Source organism: Talpa europaea (genome assembly GCF_964194135.1).
Source record: "Talpa europaea genome assembly, chromosome: 14".
Lineage (NCBI taxonomy): Eukaryota > Metazoa > Chordata > Mammalia > Eulipotyphla > Talpidae > Talpa > Talpa europaea.
This window is the reverse complement of record NC_140082.1, coordinates 28,225,326-28,250,308: the sequence shown is the minus strand read 5'-3', so window position 1 is coordinate 28,250,308 and position 24,983 is coordinate 28,225,326. Positions and strand designations below refer to the sequence as shown.

Here is a 24,983-nt window from a genome sequence, read left to right as displayed (position 1 = left end):
AATCAGCAAAGTCAAGCTAGTGATAGGAAAAAACATCTGCCAGGAGTTGCTAGGGCAAATGACGCACAAACAACCCAGAATTTTCATTGGCTCGCAAGACCGGGCCTAGATGGGCGGGGCATAGGAGCCATTCCCCGCCCTCCCCGGCTGGCGCGTGCGCGCTGCTGCCCACAGCGTGACTTTCCAGAGGGGCGGGAGCGACGCCCATCAAACCATTCGCCAACTTTTCGAGAGGGAAGGCGGGACCTTCCCCCTAATTGGCGGCCAAGCGGGAGGCCGCGGCGAATGGACCGGACGCAGTGGGCGGGCGCGAACGTGAAGTCTCCGCGGTGCCTGATGGGGCTGTTCCGAGGCCGGGAGCTGTCGCTGCGGGCGCGCCACACGTCACTGCTGCTGCCGCGTCTGCCGCCTCATGGCGGCCATCGGAGTTCACCTGGGCTGCACATCAGCCTGTGTGGCCGTCTATAAGGTGAGGACTGTATGGGAGCTGGACTACGGGGCTTAATGCCGGCCACCCTGTTCTCTGGGTGCGGGGCTAGGTTACTTACGGGGGGTTGAGAGTGTGTCGTTGGCCTCGGAACGTCTCGCACGGAGGCGTTACACCGGGGAAGCTTCCAGGCGAAGGACCGGCGGACCGGCTCAGGGCCGGACCACGCAGGCGCGCGGGGCCGAGGAAAGTTAAGGCCACCGGCGTCCCGGGGGGGGGGGGGGGAGGCGGTCTCGGGGACGTGAGGGTCCGAGGTGGACGCGGGCGGCTCTGGGATGTGGAAAGGCGCGGGAGCTTGGAGAGGCGCGCTCCCGGGGGCGTCGTGGCTACGGGACGCCCGCAGGGTCTCGGGTAAGTGATGGACGCGGGAGTCAGGCAGGGGGGCGGCTCCCGAGACGTCGCGGCCGCAAGATGCCGGGAGGGGGGCCTGAAAGTCTGGGGCCCGGAGGTCTCAGGACGTCTGCCGGGAAGGGGAGGGGTGGCCGCTGTCTGGAACCCAAGCTGCTGATGCCGCGAAATGAGTTAACGTTGCGAGCGTGCTCTGTACTGCCTTGGCCTTTCTGAAAATGAGGTCTTGACAAGGCGCTGTGGCCTTCCTCTCGTCTGGGGAGAGGTGGAAGGAACGGTAATAATGAACTCCCCTGGTACCAGTCTCACGTTTGAATGTCAAGTGATTTCAAGTGATTTTATTTTGTTTTATTTTATTGAGATTTTTGTTTTTCTTACTATTTTTTAAATTTTTTTTTACAGCACTGTTCATTTTTAAACAATATTTGCTTCCCCTCACCCCCTCAGGTGTAGTCCCCATAGTTTCCTTCACCAATGCAACCTCACCTCAGTCCCCTGTGCTCCTCCCTCCCGCCCTCTCTGATCCATCTCCCGCCTCCTCCCCTGCAGGATGTCTCTGATTTATAATCATCTGTTTTTGCTTTGTTGTGTTTTGTGCTGTTGTTACTTTTTTTTCACTGATTTCAAGTGATTTTTAAAAGACTAGTCCTACTGCTTCATTTGAAGAAAAGGATAGAAAGTTGTAGTAGTAAAGGAAGGAAGGGGATGAAGTAAATAGAACTTGTTAATTTATATGTTGTAGATTGTTACTAAGTTTGATCCGTTTATTGTCTGCGGAGCAGACTGAAAATGAGGCCTGTCTTTGTGGAATGTAGGCTTTCTGTAAAAGTCTCGAAAATGAACAGTGCTGATTAAAGCTACAAGTTAAAAATACTGAATAAAGCAATTTTTCTTTCCACATATTTGGAAAATTAACACCAGCCTGCATATTTCTGAATGTGGCTAATGAGACTGTGTATTTCATTTCAAAAGCACTAATATAGTATATTTTTCTCCAGGATGGCCGGGCTGATGTGGTTGCAAATGATGCAGGTGACAGAGTTACTCCAGCTGTTGTTGCTTACTCGGAAAATGAAGAGGTACTAATTCTCTCGTTTTTGTATTTTGAAAGAAATAAAAAGTGCATGTACTGTAATATCTCATTCTTTTTCAGGTTGTTGGATTGGCAGCAAAACAAAGTAGAATAAGAAATATTTCAAATACAGTGATGAAAGTAAAGCAGATCCTTGGCAGAAGGTATGGAATAAAATATTTTTATATAAAGTATAAAAAGATTGCTTTTATGTGTAGTAGTAAAAATTGCATAGGCTTAAGCATAAGGTAAAATGAAACTAGAAACTGTTTTGTTGTATTAATGACTGAGCCATTTCAGAAAGTACTCCAGTATACTATTTCTTTGGAATATTTGTGTTGAATCTTCTCAAGAAAGGGGTTTACTCACATAGCTGTTCATGCTAACATTTTGTTAGTATTGATAAATGCCAACGTTCATTTACTTTTGATAATTTGTGTCATTCAGAGGCAATCAATTGGACTTTGCATGTTTTTATATTTCTTTGCACTGTCGTTGACTTTTACAAAATTAATTATTATTGGTCATAATTTATGTAGGAGCTACTGATTTTTTCAAGTCCTTTTGTGACACTTTCTGGGAACTAACTTTTCCAGTTGGCTTACAAATTTAATCATTAGAGGGACACCTTAATTAATGTCTTAAGTAAGAATCATGTTACTCATCTGTTGTAACTTCAATTAAAAGATTAAAGAGGCTTCCTTGCCCAGACTTCTGTCTCTTCAAATTATAGATTACCATAGTAATTAGGGCTTTTCATTTTCACTAGCGTAATAATACTTGATATATAGTGTTTTTAAATTTTCAAAGTGCTTTCATATCTACCATTTTATTTAATACTCTGAAATACCTATAAGATTGACAGGACAGATTTGTCCCTCCCCGTGCATAAATGAAAAATTCAAGGCACCCAGAAGTTACGGTATTCTTTAGTTAGCAAGGGGGTAAGCTAGAAAGGAATTCAGTTTAGGTCTTCTGATCCTAGCTCTAGGTTCTTTCTACTTTGTTCTGTTGAGCATTCATTATTTATTTTATACTTACGGATTTTTTTTTATTAGCCCTTATCTGTGTTTAGTTAAACTGAACTTAATATTCATTTTTTTCCTAATATCTATGCACTAAACCAAAAACTAGTATTTTAGAATTCAAATTTTTATGGTGATTAATGTACTTCTAAACCTGTTGACAAAATTTAGTACTGAGCTTATTGAAAATAAATCAGTTGAAAAATTTCAAAGTGTAAACTCTGGAAAAAGGGAATTTTAGGTAGATATAGTTGTATAAATTTTGAAGCTGGAATCATTGTAAATGGCCAGCAGAATGTTTTTAAATTAAATTTTGTATTTTAAGATAATTGTAACTTTACATACTGTTGTAAAAAATAATACAAGGAGATCCATTATATTAATAGATTTACCACTTTCTCCCAATGGTTAACATCTTGTAAAATTATAAAATAGTATAACCAGGATATTGATTTTGGTACAATCAACATATAAAACATTTCTAAAGATTTATCCCCTGGTAACCCTGTTTGTTTTATGCTACTATTTTGGGGCAGATGATCGGAGTAATGATGTGGTTGTTTTCTACCATATTACACAAAAACTTTGTATTAGCAGGAACAACTTAAGCTCACTTTTCTGGCCCTGAACTGGTACCTTTTAATAAAGGAGTGCAATGGTGACAGTCAGATGGGTAACCTAGCCACCACATGCTGCTTAGGCCAAGGTTAGTAAAATATGAACTCCCTTGAGACATAATAATACACTGTGGTCCTGCTAGCACTTCTCCAGAGTGAGCTGCTTCATGGTCCAGGTATTTCCTCCTATGATCTGTCTGCTTTTAAAGAAACATTTTTACAGATACACAGTTGTGCCAGGTCTCAGCTTTGGAAGCATTCTGCCCTTTGTGGAGGAGCCAGTCCTCTTGTTACCAACCCAGTATGGCCCTCTGTAGCCCCTTGTCCAGTATCCATACTGGGCCAAATTCCAGAGTGGGGCTTTCTCAGATTTGACATCCTGCCTGTTTGTGACCTACTTACAGGTAGTACCACTTAACTTGCTGCCACTATTATCCTTACACCCTCCCTGTAACTCTCATTCCCCTATGGCCTTCCAGCCAGAAATGCGGTCCTTGGACCTGGCTTCTCAGCAATTAGCCCTTTGGACCTGACTTCTCAGCAATTAGCCCTCAAAGGGAAGAATCGGCTGGCTCCTGGAAATACACTGAGCGCACACAGAGCTTCCCCACACCTTGAGATTTGCACCTTGCTGCCCAGGAGCTTCCTTCAGCTAGTCTTCCCTCCCAGTCCACTATGGCCAGTTCCAATAGCAGTGCGGGCATCCGGTGGTCCAGACAGGAGACACGAACTCTTCTCTCCATATTAGGCGAGGCAGAGTATATTCAACGCCTCCAGACGGTGCATCATAATGCAGATGTCTATCAGGCTGTGTCCAAGCGAATGCAGCAGGAAGGTTTCCGCCGCACCGAACGTCAGTGCCGTTCCAAGTTTAAAGTTCTGAAGGCATTATATTTAAAGGCATATGTTGCCCATGCTACAAGTATGGGTGATCCTCCACACTGTCCGTTTTATGATACGTTGGATCAGCTTCTCCGAAATCAGATAGTGACTGACCCAGACAACTTAATGGAGGATGCTGCTTGGGCCAAGCACTGTGATCAAAACGTAGTGGCCTCTGATACCTCGGGGGAAGAGGGAATCAGCATTCTCAGAGCACAAAGGATTCAGGCAGCAGATCATCAGCCTGTCTTGAAAACAGTTAAGGAATCAGATGAGGAATGTCAACTGAGAATCAGTGACCAGATGCAAGAAACCAGTGACCTTGATGACTCCTGGGATGAATCCTCGGGTGCAGGTAACTCCCAAGTATGTGAAGGATTGGGGTCCCAGAGTCACTTGGTTCTAAACAGCAGGCTGTTAGGATGGTATTTTGTTCAGTATAGCCCTTGATTCTGCCACCTTTCTCCCACTACCTTTTTTAAATTAATGGTAAGATAAAGGGCTCCAGGTTTTTCAAAGTTCTGACCCTAAGTATATAAGATATTACTTTTAACCTAGAAGTACTCATTAGTACCAAGCTAATTTGGGCATTATTTATAATGAGTACTTAGGAATATGTGGATATAGAGTGGTTTGAATACTATGTGGAAAGGGGTGCAGGAGGTCAAGGGGGAGGTTTGAGAGGGAAGAATATAACAGACCAGAATATCCAGATTAAGGAAATAAATTCTTCCCAATCCCTTGTAGAAAGAGGCCTTTCCAAGAACTACCATAATTTTGTAGTTGTCTTTCAATTCTGCTGGCTCTAAACATTCCCTTAGCAGGAATGTCCTCTTTGCAACATTGTTGCTTTGTTTTTCAGGGTGCTCTCAAGGGACCCCCAGCTACAGCAGATCCCACCACCTTTTCAGAGGTGCAATTGCTCCCTGTCAGAGCAGCCCCATGACCAGACTGGCTGTGTCCGGTGAGCCCAGTCCTTGCACCAGCACGAGCCGAAACACTCCTGGGGTGGCCTCCCCACAGCGGCCTCCAGTCTCCTCTTCCAGAGTTCCTTTTGTTTCTGGTGGGGATAGGTCTTTGACCAGTGAGCCCCCTCCAAAGTGGGCAAGGCGAAGAAGGCGGTCAGTGGCCAGGACTATTGCTGCTGAGTTGGCAGAAAACAGGAGATTGGCACGGGAACTTTCAAAGCGTGAGGAAGAAAAATTGGACAGGCTGATTGCTATTGGTGAGGAGGCCAGTGCTCAGCAAGACACTGCCAACGAGCTCCGCAGGGATGCTGTGATCGCAGTCAGACGCTTGGCGACAGCCGTGGAAGAGGCCACCGGTGCTTTTCAGCTAGGGCTTGAAAAATTGCTGCAGAGGTTAATTTCAAATACCAAAAGTTAGGAACTGATTACAAAAAAGTATATTTCCTAAACTGGTAGTAACAGTTCCATCACCTGCCTTCTGGTACCCTGACTCCTTTTCCACATCCTCAGAAAAAAAAAAAAATGGATGAACCATTAATATGCCAGAGTAGTAGAAATATACACGCTAGTTTCCAAGCTAATTGAAAGAATTTTCAGAAATGTGAGAGATGGCCTAGTAGAAAATTGATGGAGCCAAGTCCAGAGAGCTCGTTACACATGGCTTTGTCTGTGTAGTTTACCTCTCTACCAGTTTCCTCATCTGTAAAATGGGGGCTAAGTAATAACTCCTGACCTGCCTACCTCACAGGGTTGTTGTGAGGATCAAATGGCTTATAGATGTGAAAGGGTTTTAAAAAAGCACTATACACTTGTAAGTTATTAATGCATATGACTTTGGCCGAGGTAAGGCTAGGTTGAGGCACATTAGTTGACAAGATGTAGAAGTAGGCTGTATATCATTATTTCATTCCTTGAAACTTTGGAGTTTGAGATCTTTATTTTATAAATTCCTCTATAGCTCATTAGGCTAAATTAGATGCAATATGTATTTGTACCTTTATCTCTTGGATTTTCACTGCTGTGTCTGTGACATACTTGCTAGTAAATACCCATAACAGCCAAACCATTTCCCCTCCATTTTACTAGTTCTTAGTCTCTTATCACTATAAGGATATAATTAAGAACTGACAGGGAGCCATAATTGTGTGTTATGGTTCATATTGATAGTCTTTGATATTGGCTGTTTTATAAAATATTAAATGTAAGTAAATTCTTTGCATTCCATATTATGTGGGTTCCTTTACATGCATTATGTATCTCTAAGTTTTGGTTTCCATTTGAACATCATGGAAACAATTTAGGTATCACTTGGGACTAAGCTTTTAGTTAATTTCATGTTTTTCTGTTAGCCTTTTTTTCTGTCAAGTATATTACATAAAGCAAGTCCTGGGGAACTTTCCAAAGACATTTTTCAAGTGGTATAGACAAAAGTTGACCTAGTTAATGGCGCAAATGGTGTAGCAATTGAGGGTGTTGTGTATAAAGATGGCCTGTAATAAATAACTCCTTCTAACAAGCCCTCAACAAATACATCACCTTTTAACCTCAAAACACACATACTTCCTTTGGGAGATAATGAAGGTATTGAGCCATACTTCCAATTTACTGTAGAACAGAAACCTTTATTAATCTCCATTAAACTTAAAGCTTTTATTGGTTTACTTAGTACTTCCAGAAAATACGGTTAGAACTCTCGGAATTTAAAAGTTTCCTCCACACTAGAGGCTAGGGGGAAATCAAAGAGCTTGGGAGAGGTTTTGTTTTACATGTAGGCCTGAGTACTTCCCTAAATACAGGAAAAATGGTCAAAACAGCAATGATAACATCTGAAACCATGAGTAGATGGCAAGCAAGCAAGCAACTGGTAAATGGGGGACTGAGTCAGCTAAAGAGGTAGAATATATTGGAATCTAGCTAAAACTTCTGGGTCCTAATCCTGTCATAGTTTGTCCCATTGGGCAAACGTTTGCCCTTTTTGTGCCTCTTTAAAATGAGGGATTTGTAATAGATGATTTTTCTAGTACCTTTCAGTTCTAAAAAAATTCTATGATAAGTAGCCCAACAAATGGCAAAATAAAAATGAAATTTTAATTGAAATATGTTCAGTTATAACAGCATTTTAGTGTACATTTGAAATATTGATAGCAATTATAAGGACATGCTCTAGGTTTTAATATACTCAAGGACTTTTGAGTACCACATCAGATGATATAGTCCTTCCTTTAAAGAAACATGTTGTGGTATTGAAATAGATAGTACATACACATTTTCTCAATTTTTCTAGACCATGATATGGAAGGATTTGTGTCAGTTATAACTGGATAACACTAATAGATAAGTTAGACTTTCTGGAAAAGCAAGGAAGTACTTGGAGAATTAGGCCTGTACTTTATTAATCTATTAATGGTAGCAAAGTATGTACTCAAGGATTTACTTGAGGTAAAAAGTGCTAAATTATAAAAGTGGAATTAAAATGGAGGCAGTAGTGTGAAAATCTAGTGGATGAAATAAGCTTAATGTGGGACAAAAGCTAAAGGAAAATATTTGGAAGAAAGAAACACAAATTGGTTAAAATACTAAGAGAAGGAAAGTTGCAGTAAGGGGAGATTATGTGGAACACCAACCTAGGAATCCTTCCTAAGCTCTTAGCCCCACCATTACTACCTGTCCATCCTTAGCAAGGTCATTTCACCATTCTGCAGCTCAGGTTCCTAGAAAATGGAAAACTAATAACTGTCCAGTACCTCACAGGAATGCTGTGAGGGTCAAAACCAATGAATAAAAATACTTTCAGGACTAGAATGCACTATCCTGTGACAATAGTAAAGAAGATTCTATGGCACATTAGTGTCTATATGTGCCCTGACTTTGGACTGCAAAATTCATTTAACAAAGGAAGAGGAAGAGCGATGACCTTGCTGGGAAAGGTGGTGAGGCGATGGTAGGATGTATGTGCTGCCTCCTGAAGACAGTCATGTAAATGAGGTGCTGTGTGTATCACCCTCCCACCACTCTGTTTTTCTGTTAAGTAATTGGATCCTGGTGTGGACAAATAAAGCTTTTACTTGTATGTAGTTGTGGGTCAGTCCCCTGTTTTCTGGCGTTATCCGTGATCATTTCTCATCACCATCCTCTGCTTTGTGCTCCTCTGCTAGCTAATCTTCAGTGTCTTGCATATATATGACCCTAAAAGCTACATGTGTTTCCTTCCTCACATGAGAAAGGCCCTCTTTACATGACAGTTGAGAAATTTTCCACATCTAAGAGTTCTATTAATCCCATAAAATATCCTTTCCTGGCAAATTATTTTGTTTGAGTGATAGAGGACCTTTACATAGGATAAATTGCCCTGGTTGGCTTAAATTCTGTTCTCAACAGAACCATTAAGTGTCATCCTGACATTGTAATATTAGTGTAAAAAATTATGGGCACAATTCATCTTTGTTTCTTAACCCTTAAAATAATTGCCCAGGGTGTCTATATATTAGATTTAGAAAAAGAGGGTTTAGTGAAAAGGATATTGAAAGACCTGAATTGCAGTCAACTTTGTGGTCCTTAGTCATGTGACTTCAGACAAGCTAATTACCTGTTTCCTATCAATTTGTAAGTGCTAACTGCTAGTATTCCAGACAGTTTTAAGCTGAATTAATCCATTTTAACCTCCTTTTGTCTTCCTCTTATTCATACAGGTTGCAGTCTCAAATGTTTAGTAATCCTTCAATCATTGGCCTGTAATTTTCAGTCTTGTTGAACATTTTAAGACTGGTCTGTAAACAGAATTGTCACAGCTCCCTTAGAAAAGGGCTTACTAGAAGTCTAATTCATCTTAATTGCTAGGTGAAATTGAGTCAAGGATCAAGGACTCCTATCTGTTTAAGGTGCAGAAGTGCTTTAGTCATTTGCCATCTTAGTGCCAGGCAGTGGTACAGTGTAAATAAGCCTGGTAGAGATGACTTCGAATCAAGTACTGTCAATACCCCTTATTATTTTCTCCCTATAAACCTGTTAAACCTAAATTAATACCTGTCAAACTAACCCCACTTAGGCATTGTGAAGACCAAATGAGGTAATAAATGTGAAAACATTTTGTAGTTTGCATAAATTGGTGTTACTATTTTGAGCAACAAAACTCATTTTAATTTTTTCATTGCCATGCACAATTATTTAATATCTTTTATGTACAGGACATTATATATATATATATCTATATATATACTATAGTACTCTGTACCTTCCTGTATGTAACATTCATGCTTTTGCTCAATGTTTCGGGTTTGAATGTTGATTCATGTTCAGAAACCAAGCAACAAGTGTGGTGTTAGGCACTCTGTTTTGCCCTGACTTTGCAATCTTACATCCTTTTGTCCTTTTCCTCTCAGTGGTTGGGTCTTCAGAATCAGATGTGAAAGTATATGACATAAACGTTGATATTATGAAAAAGCACCCCCAAATGTATAACATCTGTTAATAGCAGCAGGATCAGAACAAGTAAGAGCTATTTACCGTGAAATGCAAAGATTAACAATAAGAGAATTGCTATAACCTTTGTAAATAGTCCATTTAATTCTGTTGTCTGATATTTGAATTTTTTTTAAATAATAAGCAATTTTAAAAACATTTTCATATTTTTTGCTGGTATGGAAAAATATAATCTCTTTTAAGCCTTATATATTAACAATATTAATTTTAATACTTAATTATTTTGTCTTTATGGACAGCTCTGATGATCCACAAGCTCAGAAATACATCGCGGAAAATAAATGTTTAGTGAGTATAATACTATCATTACTTCCCTATTATACAAAGTAACTAGTAAGGTCATAATTTATAATATTGATTTGGAACTTTGCATTTTTATTAAAATTAATTCTTGTTTAAGACACTTATAATTTCTTTATAGGTCATTGAAAAAAATGGGAAATTACGATATGAAATAGATACTGGAGAAGAAACAAAATTTGTTAATCCAGAAGATGTTGCCAGACTGATATTTAGCAAAATGAAAGGTACTGAACAAAAAGAGAAGATCTTTTAAAAGTTCCTCTTAAAAAAAAGAGTTAGAGGTATTTTTTGATTTGGGGAAAATTGGAGTAAGCAGGTTAGCAGTAAGGAGATCTAAACTCTAGACCTGATTGGGCCTCTCCTTGCCTATGTGACCTTGGTTAAATGACTTACCTTCTCTGACTTCAGTTTCCCTAGGAGTAATTCAGATAGACTGGGCTAGGTTAGCATATTGAAAAATTCTATAAGTTGCCAAGCTTGGTGAATAGTGAGAATTATACCTCTCTCGGCAAGGCTGACATTGCACTCCCAACAGTCATTAGGCAAAGCTGAGTGACTTTCTGTGGAACAATTGGGGAAATTGTGAAGTAGATTATTTTAAATTTTACTTGAGCTCTGGAATTGTGTTTAAATTTGCAAGAAGGAAGACAGCCCTTTAATGTGTAGAACTAACATGCTATTATGTCTTCACATTGATGCATTAGAAATTCATTCTAAATTGGGAGATGGTAGAAACTTTGAAGCCTAGTTCCTGGTCCACAAATGATATACAGAACCACAAAAGGTAGTAGTAGTACATGATTTAAAAGACCAAGCAAAGAAAATCAGTAGGGGTGGGAGAAGGGGCAATCAAGTGAATTAGAAAATCTTGATAGTGAGAAAAACTTTGGCACAAATTAATAAACCTCAGAAAGTCATGAAATATTTTTGTATTATCAGAATTTATTTATTTATTTTTTATATATAGAAACAGCACATTCTGTCTTGGGCTCAGATGCAAATGATGTTGTTATTACTGTTCCATTTGATTTTGGGGAAAAGCAGAAAAATGCTCTTGGGTAAGTATAATATGGACTTTATCTATGCTTAGTTATAGGAAATACAAATTTCACAATATCACTATAGTAGAAGATCAAATTTTATCTAAAAATACCTTATACAATAAAATTATTTGTAAATACAATGTGTATATTTATATAGGTAGGTAGTATGCTAAAAAACGTGGTGTAATGATCATTAATATTTCCTATCTTTTATGAAATGCCAAAAGAACATAATAGTAGATGTAATTTCATAGCTTTTTTGATTGGAAATGTTTTTAATTATCAGGTAAAGTTTATATTTATGGATCAGTTTGTCCTAGTTTCATGTAATTAGCATTTATGTGGGAATTATATAAAAATACGGAATTTTAGAAAATATTTGCAATTATTTTTTCTTTCTCCTTAGACATAAACATCTAAACAGAAAGTTGCGTTTAGTTTTTACACACCACTAGGTAAATTTAATTGGTGAGCATGCATACTTTTGCATATAGAGTTTTCTATGGGACTTTGGGAAACATCTAAATTACTTCTGGGGTAGAGAGTTGCTTTATTTATTTGACTTTATAAAATGTCAAAGACTGATCCTATATGAAAGAAATTGGAAAAGTTTAAAGGTGTTACAGATTTCTGTTAATCTCTTTCTAAATTTGTAAGCATGGACTTTTTGAGAGCTTTCTTTTTCCTTATTCAATATAAACATGTTTTATTTTTGTAAAAAAAAAAAACTTATTATTTTAGACAGAAAATGATCTACTTCTATACTTATTTCCATTTCTGTGTTCTATTATCTTGCTTCTAAAGATCACTAACCTTCATGCTTTACTTGCAAAGTATTATGTGCTATTGATTAAAATCTTGAGCAGTGCATTTCTAAAAACACAGATTTGAACTTGTAATATTAAATTCATCAAAAGCAAATTGTCCACAGGGAAGCTGCCAGAGCTGCTGGGTTTAATGTTTTGCGGCTAATCCATGAACCATCTGCAGCTCTTCTGGCTTATGGAATTGGGCAAGACTCTCCCACTGGAAAAAGGTAAAAACCATGTTTGCAGCTTCAAGTTCTTCACTGCAGAAAAAAATTTAGATTATAGCAACTGTGTCAACAGGGATTGTTCTGTAATGCATTGATTCCAAGACTTTATGGATGAAAAGACATCAAAACTCTTACCTAGAGTTTTTAAATAGATGAGAAAGATGTCCTAGGAAATCAGAGAAAGGGCATAACAGAGGGAAGAGTGAACTTTTCTGGCCTTTGTTACCCAAATTTTTTTCTCTTTGGATAAAGACTTGAAATTTTTAAGTTCAGGGGCCTCCCCGGTGGTGCAGCGGTTGAGCGCTGGGTTGCGAAGCTGCCCGCGGCCTCTGTGGCGCTGGTTCGATCCCCGGCTGCTCCCCAGCCACCAGAGGAGGGTCCCACATGGTGCGCAGACCTCTCCTGCCGCCCGCTGCTCCCCTCAGCAGTGTACTTCGGTCCTTCTGCCTGCTCTGCTCCCCGCTCTGGCTCTGGTGAATTCTCTCACCCTCCCGCGCTTCTGACTGTACCCAGTGCATGTATAAACAAAAACAAACAACAAACCAGCAAACAAATAAATAAAGCATGCCTCTATAAAAAAAAAAAAAAAAAAAGAAATTTTTAAGTTCAACCAAGTTTTGTTTTTTTTTTTAAGTTCAGCCAAGTTTTAACTCAAATAAATACACTGTTAATTTTACTACCAATTCCAGTTATTAAACATGTTTAGAAATAGTGAGTACTTTTATATATATTTGTCTTGGTAGGAGATGGGGTAAAATCTAGCATGGAAATTTTAAGACTTCTTTTGTATGAAATAGTATGACAAACTCCTAATTTACTCACCAAATTTGCCTAATAGGCCTGGCGTATAGTGCAACTATGGGGGAAATTAATTGAGACCTGACATCATGCAACTTTAGAGAAATTAGTTCAGATATGTTAATTTTCCCTGATTATTTTACTTCTCATATTTCACAGAATCTAGGATATGTATATCACTGGGAAATTATTTTTAAACTAACTAGATAAATGTAGGATATCAGAAATTATGAACTTTGATACATGGGAAATTAACTTCCAGTTTGTGCAGAATGTGTTCTGTTTTTGCAGAATGTAACATTGCAATAATGACTTGAATAACATTAACACAAAATTTCTTTATTTTATTCTTTTATAATTTGGTGGGGATTTTTATTGATGTTGTTATGTTTATTTGTTTTTTGCATAGAAGAACTGGAGTGTAGGCCAGAGATGTAGGGAGTGAGAGGATTCACCAGAGACAGAGTGCGGAGCAGAACAGGTAGATTTACTGAAATGTACTGATAAAGGGAGCAGTGGTGAGACAGGAGAGGTCTACTGTGCCATATGCAAGTTAGTTCCCTGGCCAGGGATAGAACTCAGGCAGTAGCACTGATAGTGCTGAGACCACTAGGCCACCAGGGAGGTCTGCTTATAATTTGTTATAATTACAGTCTCTATTTTGAAAAATTAATGTTCTGAACTCCATTTACCTAGAAGAATACTAGAAAAATACAGTTTTACCAGCACAATGAAGCAAAAAAGAATTTTGACTTAGAAGATCTGAGTTCTAGATTTGATTTATCACTGAGTCTTGACTTGGTTATTTGTGTGAGAGATTTTCAGTTTTTTAATTTGTGATTTACAATGGTTAAAATAAGTGACTTCTAATGCCCAAGCAGGCTTTAAAATGTAATTCTTTCGGGCCTCCCCGGTGGCACAGCGGTTGAGCGCTGGGTTGCGAAGCTGCCTGCAGTCTCTGCAGCTCTGGTTCGATTCCCGGCTGCTCCCCGGCCACCAGAGGAGGGTCCCACATGGCGCGCAGACCTCTCCTGCTGCCCGCTGCTCCCCTCAGAAAGTACTTTGGTCTTTCTGCCTGCTCTGCTCCCGGCTCTGGCTCTGGTGAATTCTCTCACCCTCCCACGCTTCTGACTGTACCCAGTGCTTGTATGAATAAATAAATAAATCTTTAAAAAAAAAAAAAAAGAATATAATATACAAAAAAATAAATTAAATAAATTTTAAAAAATAAAATGTAATTCTTTCATAATTCATGCTCTCTTTCTTTTCAGCAATATTTTGGTGTTTAAACTTGGAGGAACATCCTTATCTATAAGTGTCATAGAGGTTAACAGTGGAATATATCGAGTTCTTTCAACAAATACTGATGACAACATTGGAGGTATACATTTCACAGAAACCTTAGCACAGTATCTAGCTTCTGAGTTTCAGAGGTGGGTATTAATGGGCTTGATGATATATCTTAATTGAATTTCTCTTCAAGTTTCTTTATTCCTGATTTATTTTAAATTGCTGTGCTTCAGAGGCTCGGAGGAGGATGTTTTTTCATTGAATTGCCTGTATTTGTCTATAGAATTAAAATGGCATGTCTAGGGGAAACAGAAGCCAAACAGTTGAGGGGAAACAGAAGCCAAATTGCCCAGCAATGTGCTTGGGTTTGTATTTAGTGTGAGGGGCCGCCAGAAATTGAACTGTGTGAATTTGAATCAGTGTTTTAATTCTTCATGTGCTATTCTTATGTCTAGATAAGGGACACACTGAGAACTCACTAACTTCTGAACTGTTTTTAATAGTTTAGATCTGATGGAGATTACATTGTGTTATAGTCACCTTCCAGTGACTTAATGTTTTATATAGTGTTCATTTAATTACTGATCTGCCTATCATGGGAATACTGTAGTATTGTGGAAATGATTCTAATCCTATTTGGGACATCAAAGTCAAATATATAAAGGTTATATTTTTGCACATTGCTACTCTAAAAAAATAAGGTAGCTTCAGGAGTATTTTTATCAATTTGATTAAACTGACTGGCTAAAAGTCTTGAAAAAGTATTTATTTGTTTAATAAATACCTATACTTTTTTGTTATAAAAGTGTTCCAACTCAAGGTGTAGAGCATTGTTCATTTTACTACAAGTCCAGTTATTAAACATCTTTAGAAACTGAGCTGTTGATCACTACTTAGAGTGAGTTTTAAAAATTAGCTATTTTGGCGATATTTTGTTCAATTTCTTTGGAGAAGCAATATTTTTTTTTAATGCTGGACAGAAATTTTATGCTATTAAGCAATGAGTGTGCTATGATTGCAAAAGGTGAGATGTGAACCTTGACCCCATTACATAAATCTTCAACCTTTTCTCACCTGCAAAAAGATGACAGCTACTCTGTTTTCTTCTGTGATTGTGGTTATAAAGTTCAGCAAGCAGCTCAAAATTTTAAGTATATTAGTTATTCATTTTTCTTAAGGAGATCCTTCTTTTAATTGCAGTGACTTCTAGGAAATTTTAGAGGGTTGAAAGACACATACTAAGATCTGGTATTAATGTTGATTCATGAGATTATTGTTATCCCAATAGGGATTATCCAGATTTCTTTTATAATAAATTCTAAATAACCTAGTAATTTTTAAATTTCAAAGACTTTATTTTTAATTTAGATCTTTCAAACATGATGTGAAAGGAAATGCCCGAGCCATGATGAAATTGATGAACAGTGCTGACATTGCAAAACATTCTTTGTCAACCTTAGGAAGTGCTAATTGTTTCCTTGATTCATTATATGAAGGTCAAGATTTTGACTGCAATGTGTCCAGGTAAAAACTAAAGTTCAAACTTTTTTTTTAACAATACCTAGTGCATTCATAGTTAGGTAGAATTCTTCCATTTTGGGTGTTTTGTTTGTTCCGTAGAGTTTTATTAGCTATCAGTCAGTAGGAGAGCTTTCCTATCTTTACTTCTGGGGTCCAATTTTTGCCACACTAAACTGTTCCCAAAACAATTATATCAGTTGTGATTGCTTGCCCTGTTATTTTACAACTATAAATAGCAGTGTGTGAAAAAAGCATCCTAGATCTTTTAAAGATAGGTAAGAGAAGATTTAAAGTTGGAATTTTTAAAATTTCTCTTACAGAATTGATCTTACCCATGTAGCCCCTTATTCTAATAACTTTTTTGCTCAGGTTTAGTGTGTATAAAATTGTTTTAAATACTTAGGTGGGGCATCCCTGGTGGCCAGGGGGTTAAGTTTCAGCACTATGAAGCTATGAGCGAGTTTGATCCCTAGCCAGGTATCTAACCCTCGTGGCGCAGCAGACCTCTCCTGTCTCGCCTGCTGCTCCCCTCAGCAGTGTATTTCAGTAGATCTGCCTGTTCTTCTCCCCACTCTGTCTCTGGTGAATCTTCTCTTCCCTGCACCTCTAGCATACACCCCAGCTCTTGTATGTATAAATAAACAAATCTTTAAAAATAAATAAATATTTAAGTCTTTTATGTAACCCAAAACATTGTTTATTAATGGACTTGCATCTTTACCCAGAAAGTCCAAAGGGAAAACATTACCATATCATTTTGTGTTACATACTGCTAGCAATAATAATAACTGCCATTAGCTAACATTATTTAAACTTCCCGACAACTCGTGACTTGGAAACAAAATGAAAATTTCCACCATTGTACTAACTGCACTATTTTCTGAACACTGACTCTTTAAAAAATTTTCTCTTCATCTGATCTTTGTAGTTTAACTTTATCTGTACTATCCATTAACATAGCCACTAGCCACTTGTGTCTATTTATATTTAAATTAATTAGAAGTAAATAATATTAAGAATTTGATTTCTCAGTGGCACTCATCAAAGTTCATGTCACTAGTACCTTACAGAAAGTTCTTTTGAGTAGCATAGCTCTAGAGAGATCAATCTATAAACCAGAAGCTTAAAAAGGTGTTGAATTGAAATCTCTTCCATGGACAGAGATTTTTAATATTGTTTCTATTTCCAGAATTCCTAACTTCGTGCTAAGTTTACCCACATACTCAGAATGTTTTGTTATTAATTAAAAAATAGAATTTATCAGTAAATAAATTATTTAATAATTTGTTACTAATAAGGAAATAATTTCTGATTTTTCATTAAGAAAATGTTGGCTCTATCACTAAGATTTCAGCTGTAAAGTTTGTTTCAATATCTAGAGATAATACAAATAAATTTAAAAATCAGTCCTCTGCATTCTGAAGTTCAGCATAAAATAGGGAGTACGTCTTTTATGAACATAGCTTTACTGAAATTATACCTGACTCAAATTTCTCAGGTAGCGCAAAAGAGCTCAACCATGTGCAACCTAGTCTCAGTCGATGAAAAAAATGAGAAATAATTTTAAAAACTCGTAAAAATTGGAAAACTTCCATTTGGATCAATGCATTTATTGTTGAGAATGCCATACTTTGTGTGTGTGTCTAGTTTTTTGATAGCTTTAAGTAGTCCACAGCAAGACTCCCCCACCTGAGTTTGATATTAAATGTCTTCAATACATTTGTAGATAAATAACTTAGGTATTCCCCTCCCCCCAGCCTTGTGGGTTTGTACTGCTGGGTATTAAATTTCCTGTTCTGGTTATAAACCTATTAAGAAAACTTGTCTCATTACGTTTTGACTTAGCTCTTTACATATACTAAGCCTTTTCTCTGTGTCTTTCTCTTCTCTGTGTATGTGTTTGTGTGTGTCTACAGAGCAAGATTCGAGCTTCTCTGTTCTCCGCTTTTTAATAAGTGCATAGATGCAATCAGAGAACTCTTAGTACAAAGTGGATTTTCAGCGGATGATATCAACAAGGTAATTAATACTTTCTATTTTTCTTAATTTAGGAGTGGTTTCACACTTGAAATTTAGGGAATAGAGCATTAGTACTGAAAGAATACTTACATGTGCTAGGCATTGTGCTAGGTGTTTGGGGATAAGGAGGTAGATTATGCAGAATAAGACATACAGTAAGTATAATGTAGCAAGGTAGTTGTAAGGAAGTGAATGAGTTTGGACACAGAGCTACTTGAATTGGAAGGCTCATGGTATTAGTTTGCTAGCCTAGGCAAGTCATTTAATTTCCTAAGGCTTACTTGTCTCTTCTTATTAGGAAGATGAGTAAGACTTACCTTCTAAGTATTATAACTTATTCTGTAGTATTGTTAAGTGGATTGGATGAAATATGTATGGCACAGTGAGTGACATATGTGACATAATGTAGTCATCAGTTACTGTAGTTTTCTTCCTTTATTAACTGGTCTCTAAGCCCTAACTTTTAGGTCTCATAAGTGAATCAGTTCTCAATTGCTTGAATTAAAGTTGAACACATCCTTAGGATTAAAAACTTTGTTAAATATTCACTCCAGATACTCCTAAACTATAGACACTTAAGAACTTAAAATGTGGAGTATCTCTTTAGTTTGTTGACTTAGCTACAATAACAATGGCCCATATCAAGGTGATTTTCTGCAGTAAACATTTTTCTCATCTTTGATACACGTTGGAAGTTGGGTGTAGGTCAACTGCTATGATTCTTTTCTACATGTTTCTCATTCAGAGAGCCGGGTTAGAGTAGTAGTTATATGGGAAATACAGTTCTCCTGGCAGAGGGAAAAGTGGGAGGGAACAGAACATGCTTCAGCTTGGATTTGGTATGCTTTAGACTACTCACATTTCATTTAGCCGAAGCTGAAGATTCGGGCCAGACCTGACAATGGGACATGGAAATCTACTCCTACAGAGAAGGGTTGCAAAGTCAGAACTAATGGAAATGGGCGGAGATGTATAATCCTCTTAAAGGGAAGAGGGAGGGAAAGCCGGCTTTATATGCATTAAAACACTTAATCCTCACTGTAGCACCAGAAGCTATATACTATTTCCATTTTCTGGTGAGGAAATTAAGAGATTTTGAAGAGGTTAAGTACTGTTTGAAGGCTGGCGTGTAGGTAAGGAAGCTAGGACTAGAACTCAGGCAGTCTGCCTTGGTAACCCACACTTTAATTCTCACGAGCCCATTGCCTTTTTCTAGAATTTGAAGTCTATTCTCAGTTTTTTTGTTTCCTATGGTCCTGTAGGGACTCATGAATGGAAGCCCCTTTGGCTATCAGTTAGGGGCCCATTCCTCAGGTGACAAGTTGGGGCACTAGATGTGGACAAGCTTATAAAGGAGTTTCATATGAATTTCTTCAGTGATAACAGATTAATTAAATGGTACCAGAAACTTAAGGTGCTGTTTTGTAAAATATCTTTTTTTCCTCAAGAAAATAGTTGTTCTTAATTGGTTCATTCATCATGAAGACAAGAGTCTCTTTTTTCACAAAGGGAGAATGAGATTATTTTGTCACAAACGTGCTATAATATTTATGTAGAACATTATAATGTATTAATTGAAATGAATATTTGTGGTTAAGACTTGTGTGTCATTTTATATGGTATGTATAACATAAAATAATGTTAAAATAGGCATTTTTTAGTTTACCATTTTCATGTGATAAAGATGGCCTAGCCTATTACATTGAATAATGAGGAACAAAAAATGAAAAATGGAAAATTAATTTTATTTTCTAGGTTGTCCTTTGTGGAGGGTCTTCTCGAATTCCAAGACTACAGCAACTGATAAAAGATCTTTTCCCAGCTGTTGAGCTTCTAAATTCCATTCCTCCTGATGAGGTTATCCCTATTGGTGCTGCTATAGAAGCAGGAATTCTTATTGGGAAAGAAAGCCTTTCAGTGGAAGACTCTCTTAAGATAGAGTGTTCAGCCAAAGATATATTAGTTAAGGTATGTTTAGCTTTACTTTTTCATGAAAGTGTAATAGGGTGGTCCCCAAGAAAGGGGAAGGCCCCTCTCCCTGCCCTGTAACATAAGTACTTCAAGTTTATTGTCATAAATTTTCAACATATCATGTTTTCATAATAAAATTTTGTATACTAGTAAAAATATTTAAATTTATAGTTTTACTCCTTTTTAAAAATGATTTATTTTATTTATTTAGGCATACAAGAACTGGGGTGTAGGCCAGAGGTGGGGGTGGGGTGAGAAGATTCACCAGAGACAGAATGGGGAGCACAACAGGCAAATCTGCTGAAATACACTGCTGAGACGAGCATCTGGCAAGACAGGAGAGGTCTGCTGTGCCATGTGGGTAGCTCCCTGGCCGGGGACAAAATCATGCTGCAGTGGCTGGTTATAGCTTGATATTGCTGAGACTTAACCCCTGTGCCACCAGGGAGGCCCTATAATTTTACTCTTTTTTAAAGAATATTTATACATACAAGAACTGGGGTGAAAGCCAGAGGTATGGGGGGTAAGAGGATTCACCAGAGAGAGTGGGGAGCAGAACAGGCAGAGGTACTGAAATTCACTGCTGAGGGGAGCAGTGGGTGAGTCAGGAGGTCTGCTGGGCCATGTGGGTTGCTCCCTGGTCAGAAGAGGATTGAACTTGGGCTGTAATAGCTGGCAGTATCTTGATAGAGCTGCCCTTAACCCCTGCGCCACCAGGGAGGCCCCTATAATTTTACTCTTAATGAATTTTTTATATTCCTGTGTTTAATACTTAGCTAACATGTTAATTTCTCAATACTATGTAATTTTAATCCTTAATTTCTAATACAGATAGGTATGTGTTTCAGGTTTTTTTTTTTAAATAAAGTGGTTGGTACTAAGAATCAGTTCTATTTTCTTCTCTTGGCTTTTGTATAGTTTTTAGATTATCAGCAAGGAATATATATTGCATTTATAATAGTGATTTAAAGTGATTTTTTTTTTTAATTATAAAGATAAGTGCATGTTATTTTCTTCCTTATTAGGGAGTGGATGAATCAGGAGCCAACAGTTTCACAGTACTATTTCCATCAGGGACTCCTTTGCCAGCTCGAAGACAACACACATTACAAGCCCCTGGAAGTATATCATCAGTATGCCTTGAACTCTATGAGTCTGAGGGGGAATACTCTGCAAAAGAGGAAAATAAATTTGCACAGGTAAATACATGAAATGAAACAATGTGTTAGTCACATGAAACTAGTTAGCTTGTTTTCTGAATTAGATTATCTTAATTTCAATAAAGATGTATATAGGGTATTTAATACATTTTTAGGAATGGATTACTTCTACTTACTCATTTTTGAAAGAGAGAATAAATAGGTGATTTTAATTTGAAAGAGCTGTAGGAAAATAGGAACAAAAGATAATTTGTCTTTATATTGTTTCTGTTTGTGCTTTTAACATTCTTCGTAATAAGGTAAGTGACAGGAGAAATTACAGAATTTTGTTTGTCAAATGCCAGGTGTACATACAGGCTCATGGTAGTAAAGACATTATTGTCTTAGTCGAGCTAAGATTTCTCCTCAGGTTGTTTTTCATTTGCAGACCAATATTCTTGCCATTATACCATTCTGCCTCTGCTTCAGAATAACTTTGCTTTTCCATAATGTCACATGCATATTTCACACTATGTGGTCCGCTGCATCCTTTAAAAAGAGTGAAGTGGAACCATTTTATTTGCATAGAAATATGCCCAAGAAATATACTTACTTTAAAAGGCATACACAGGACTATAGACCATTTTACAATATGATGTTATTTGTGTTTAAATAAAAAGAGAAAAGGGAGGAGAGTGGTGTTTGGGTTGATCTGTGTTTTTAGACATCCATGCATGGATACAGAAGAAATTACAAGTATTTGGGGTTTCTTTGTTTTGTTTTTTTTTTTAAGATTTATTTATTTATGCATACAAGAGCTGGGGTACAGGCCAGAGCTGCAGGGTGGTGAGAGGATTCACCAGAGACAGAGTAGGGAACAGAGCAGACAGACTGAATGAAACACACTGCTGAGGGGAGCAGCGGGCAGGGCAGGAGAGGTCTGCTTCGCCATGTGGGTTGCTCCCTGGCTGGCCAGGGATCGAACTCATGCTGCAGAGGCTGCGGATTGCTTCATAGTGCGGTGCTTAACCCCTTGCGCCACCAGGGAGGCCAAGAAATTACAAGTATTTGAACTGTATTCAGGAAATTTAGTGAGTAGGTAGGTAGGTTTGAGGATACCAAGAGGGGTTTTCTATTTTCTGACTCTTTATGCTTAATTTTTTTTAAAGATTCATTTATTTATGCATATAAGAGCAGGGGTATAGGCCAGAGGTGTGGGGGGGGGGGTGAGAGGATTCAGCAGAGACAGATTAGGGAACAGAACAGGCAGATCTACAGAAATACACTGCTGAGGGGAGCAGCGGGCAAGACAGGAGAAGTCTGCTGCACTATGTGGGTCACCTCCCTGGCTGCCTGGGGAATCAAACTCCTGCTGCAGTGACTGGTGATAGCTTGATAGTGCTGTCTTTAACAACCCTGCACCACCAGGGAGGCTCTATATGGAATTTTTTTATAAATAGCACAGGATATGAGCATAAATTACTTTTGTAAAAATAAAACAAATGTAGATAACATGAAAATATGTAGAATCTCTAGCATTATGTCTATTTTCTAATTCCAGCAAAAGAATAATGAAAATATATACATATATAATATATCTGGGCTCCACCTCACATTTAACATCTTGGAATCTACTGAGTTAACTTAGTTAAAATTTTTAAACACTCCTCAAGATGATTCAGTTAAAATTATTAAACACTCCTTTAAAAACTTTTTTTTTTTGGTAGAACTGGGGTGTAGGCCAGAGGTATGGGGTTGAGTGGATTCACCAGAGATAGAGTGGAAAGCAAAACAGGAGGATTTTACTGAAATACACTGCTAAGGGGAGCAGCTTTTGAGACAGGAGAGGTCTGCTGCGCCATGTGGGTTATCTCCCTGGCCTGGGATAGAACTCAGGCCATAGTGGTGATAGCAATGAGACAAATCCCTAGGCCACCAGGAGGCCTACACACTTTTTTATGCACCAGATTCTCATACTTGGGGTTAAATATATCAGTCTTACTGTTTCATTAGCTGAACATTTGTTACCTTTTTTCTTCACACACTATTCTGATACTGCAACTTCTATCATTGTACCCTAACTTACAGATGTCACAAGGAGGAGTTAGTCACAAAAGACTGAATTTAAAGAGGATCATTTGGAGATCCTATCAGTTCTAACCTTCTCATTTTGCATATGAGTAAATCATATGTTAGTATCTTGCCCGAGGTCGTAAAACTTAATATTGGCAAAATCTGAGTAATCAATTCCCACTTTGGTTTATTTGTATACCTTTCTTTAGAAAACCAGGGTATTTTGTAGTAAATTTGTTAATATCTCTTACTAAAAAATTGTAATTTTTGTTTTATAAGACTTTGTCCACATGTTTAAGTACACTTTACAAGTGTACTTAAAATACTTGTACTTATAAATATGTATAGAAGATTTAACAAAAATTTACATTTTACTGGTAATGACCTAATTACCTGAAAGAATAATCTTTATTTTCTGAGACAAATAGTACTTCATAGAAACAGTCATTTAAATCTAGGACATGACATTTAAGAACAAATATATTAGTTATTTTACATGCTTTCCTTCTAGAGAACACATTTTTGGTTAAGAATACCTTACTCCTCTTCTCTGAATTCCATTTAAATGATAGGAGAGGGTCTCCCCTGGTGGTGCAGGCAGTTGAGCTCAGCGCTGTGAAGCTGTCCGCAGCCTCTGCAATGCCGGTTTGATTCCCACATGGCGCGGCAGACTTCTCCTGTCTTGCCCACTGCTCCCCTTAGCAGTGTATTTCGGTCAGTCTGCCTGTTGTGAACCCACACTCTCTCTGGTGAATCCTCTCACCCTCCCACACAGGTGGCCTATACCCCGTTCTTGTATGCATGAATAAATAAACAAACAAACAAACAAATGGTAGGGGAATTGAAAACTGACACATTTAAATGGTTTAATTTTGTAATAGCAAGATTTAGCCTGCTGGAATATTTGATCAATTCATTAATATGTTAAAATAATGAATTTTTTTGTATTATTTTTGCATAAACAGGTTGTACTCCAGGATTTAGATAAAAAAGAAAATGGATTACGTGATATATTAGCTGTTCTTACTATGAAAAGGTAAAAAATTATATTACTTCTGATGTTAAGAAAACTCTTTGAGACTAAATTTTGTTGTTCCCTTATTGATTCTCCATCCATTTTCATTCTGGGAAAATTATTATAAACTCTTTAATTATTTTGGATGTAATAAACCTTGTAATACTAATCCATGCTAATTAGTGACATAATTTTTATCAGTTTCAAACATAATTTTCTGAGGTTTATGTAATATTATTTATCTAGCAAAGGAAAAAGTTTTTTTCTCTATTACAGAAATTTCTCTGGGAAATAAATTAGTAACTAAATCCAGGTATTACCAGATTTCCCTAACAATAGTTCATCCTTAGCACTGTGTTTTGCAAGTAAATCATTTCCAAATTAACATTATAAGCAACTCATTCCATCAGCCATACTTAGGCAGAATAAAGAATTCATTAGGGTGGGTTTGCCTTGACCTGGGCTTGAAAATGGCATGATGCATCTTGAACTTACATAAAGTCTTAATGGTAAGATCTATTTATCATCATTGGTTTTCAAGGAATACAACTTTTGCCTCAGTGGTGTAGAAGGAAACTTGTAGGTACCACTATCTAATCATAGCATCTGATACTAAGGAGACTGAAAAAAATGTTTATCTTAATAGTCTTCTTTGGAAAAGTTAAAACTATCTCTTGCCTATTCAGTCCTTAAATAATTTCTTAAGGACTTTCTGTTTTATAAAATGAGCTTATGAATTGTTACTTTTTGTTTGTTTAGGGATGGATCTTTACATGTGACATGCACAGATCAAGAGACTGGAAAATGTGAAGCTATCACTATTGAGGTGGCATCTTAGTGTTTTAGAGAAACCATGAATTTTTTAAAACCAGAATATCAACATTATTTGGTTTTGTT

At 37.6% G+C, this 24,983-nt stretch overlaps 2 protein-coding genes across 3 annotated transcripts; both read left to right on the top strand.

The window, feature by feature from the left end:
• Positions 1-412: 412 nt before the first annotated feature.
• Positions 413-24,924, top strand: HSPA14 (heat shock protein family A (Hsp70) member 14; the record flags this gene model as incomplete). 2 transcript variants are annotated; one of them, XM_084253415.1, is made up of 14 exons in its annotated part: positions 413-469; positions 1,834-1,914; positions 1,989-2,071; positions 10,118-10,166; positions 10,300-10,405; positions 11,149-11,239; positions 12,156-12,260; positions 14,330-14,491; positions 15,717-15,872; positions 17,786-17,888; positions 19,644-19,856; positions 20,885-21,058; positions 24,037-24,107; positions 24,846-24,924. In XM_084253415.1, 14 exons carry the CDS (start codon positions 413-415, stop codon positions 24,922-24,924), a joined length of 1,530 nt encoding a protein of 509 aa, XP_084109541.1. The 2 variants fall into 2 exon arrangements, with proteins under 2 accessions (XP_084109541.1, XP_084109542.1); XM_084253416.1 differs by lacking the exons at positions 413-469; positions 1,989-2,071 and having other exon boundaries at positions 1,835-1,914.
• MSANTD7 (Myb/SANT DNA binding domain containing 7) lies at positions 4,210-6,096 on the top strand. Its single transcript, XM_084253884.1, has 2 exons — positions 4,210-4,786; positions 5,294-6,096. The coding sequence occupies exons 1-2, from the start codon at positions 4,225-4,227 to the stop codon at positions 5,815-5,817; spliced, it is 1,086 nt and encodes a 361-aa protein (XP_084110010.1). The 5' UTR covers positions 4,210-4,224; the 3' UTR covers positions 5,818-6,096.
• Positions 24,925-24,983: the final 59 nt, after the last annotated feature.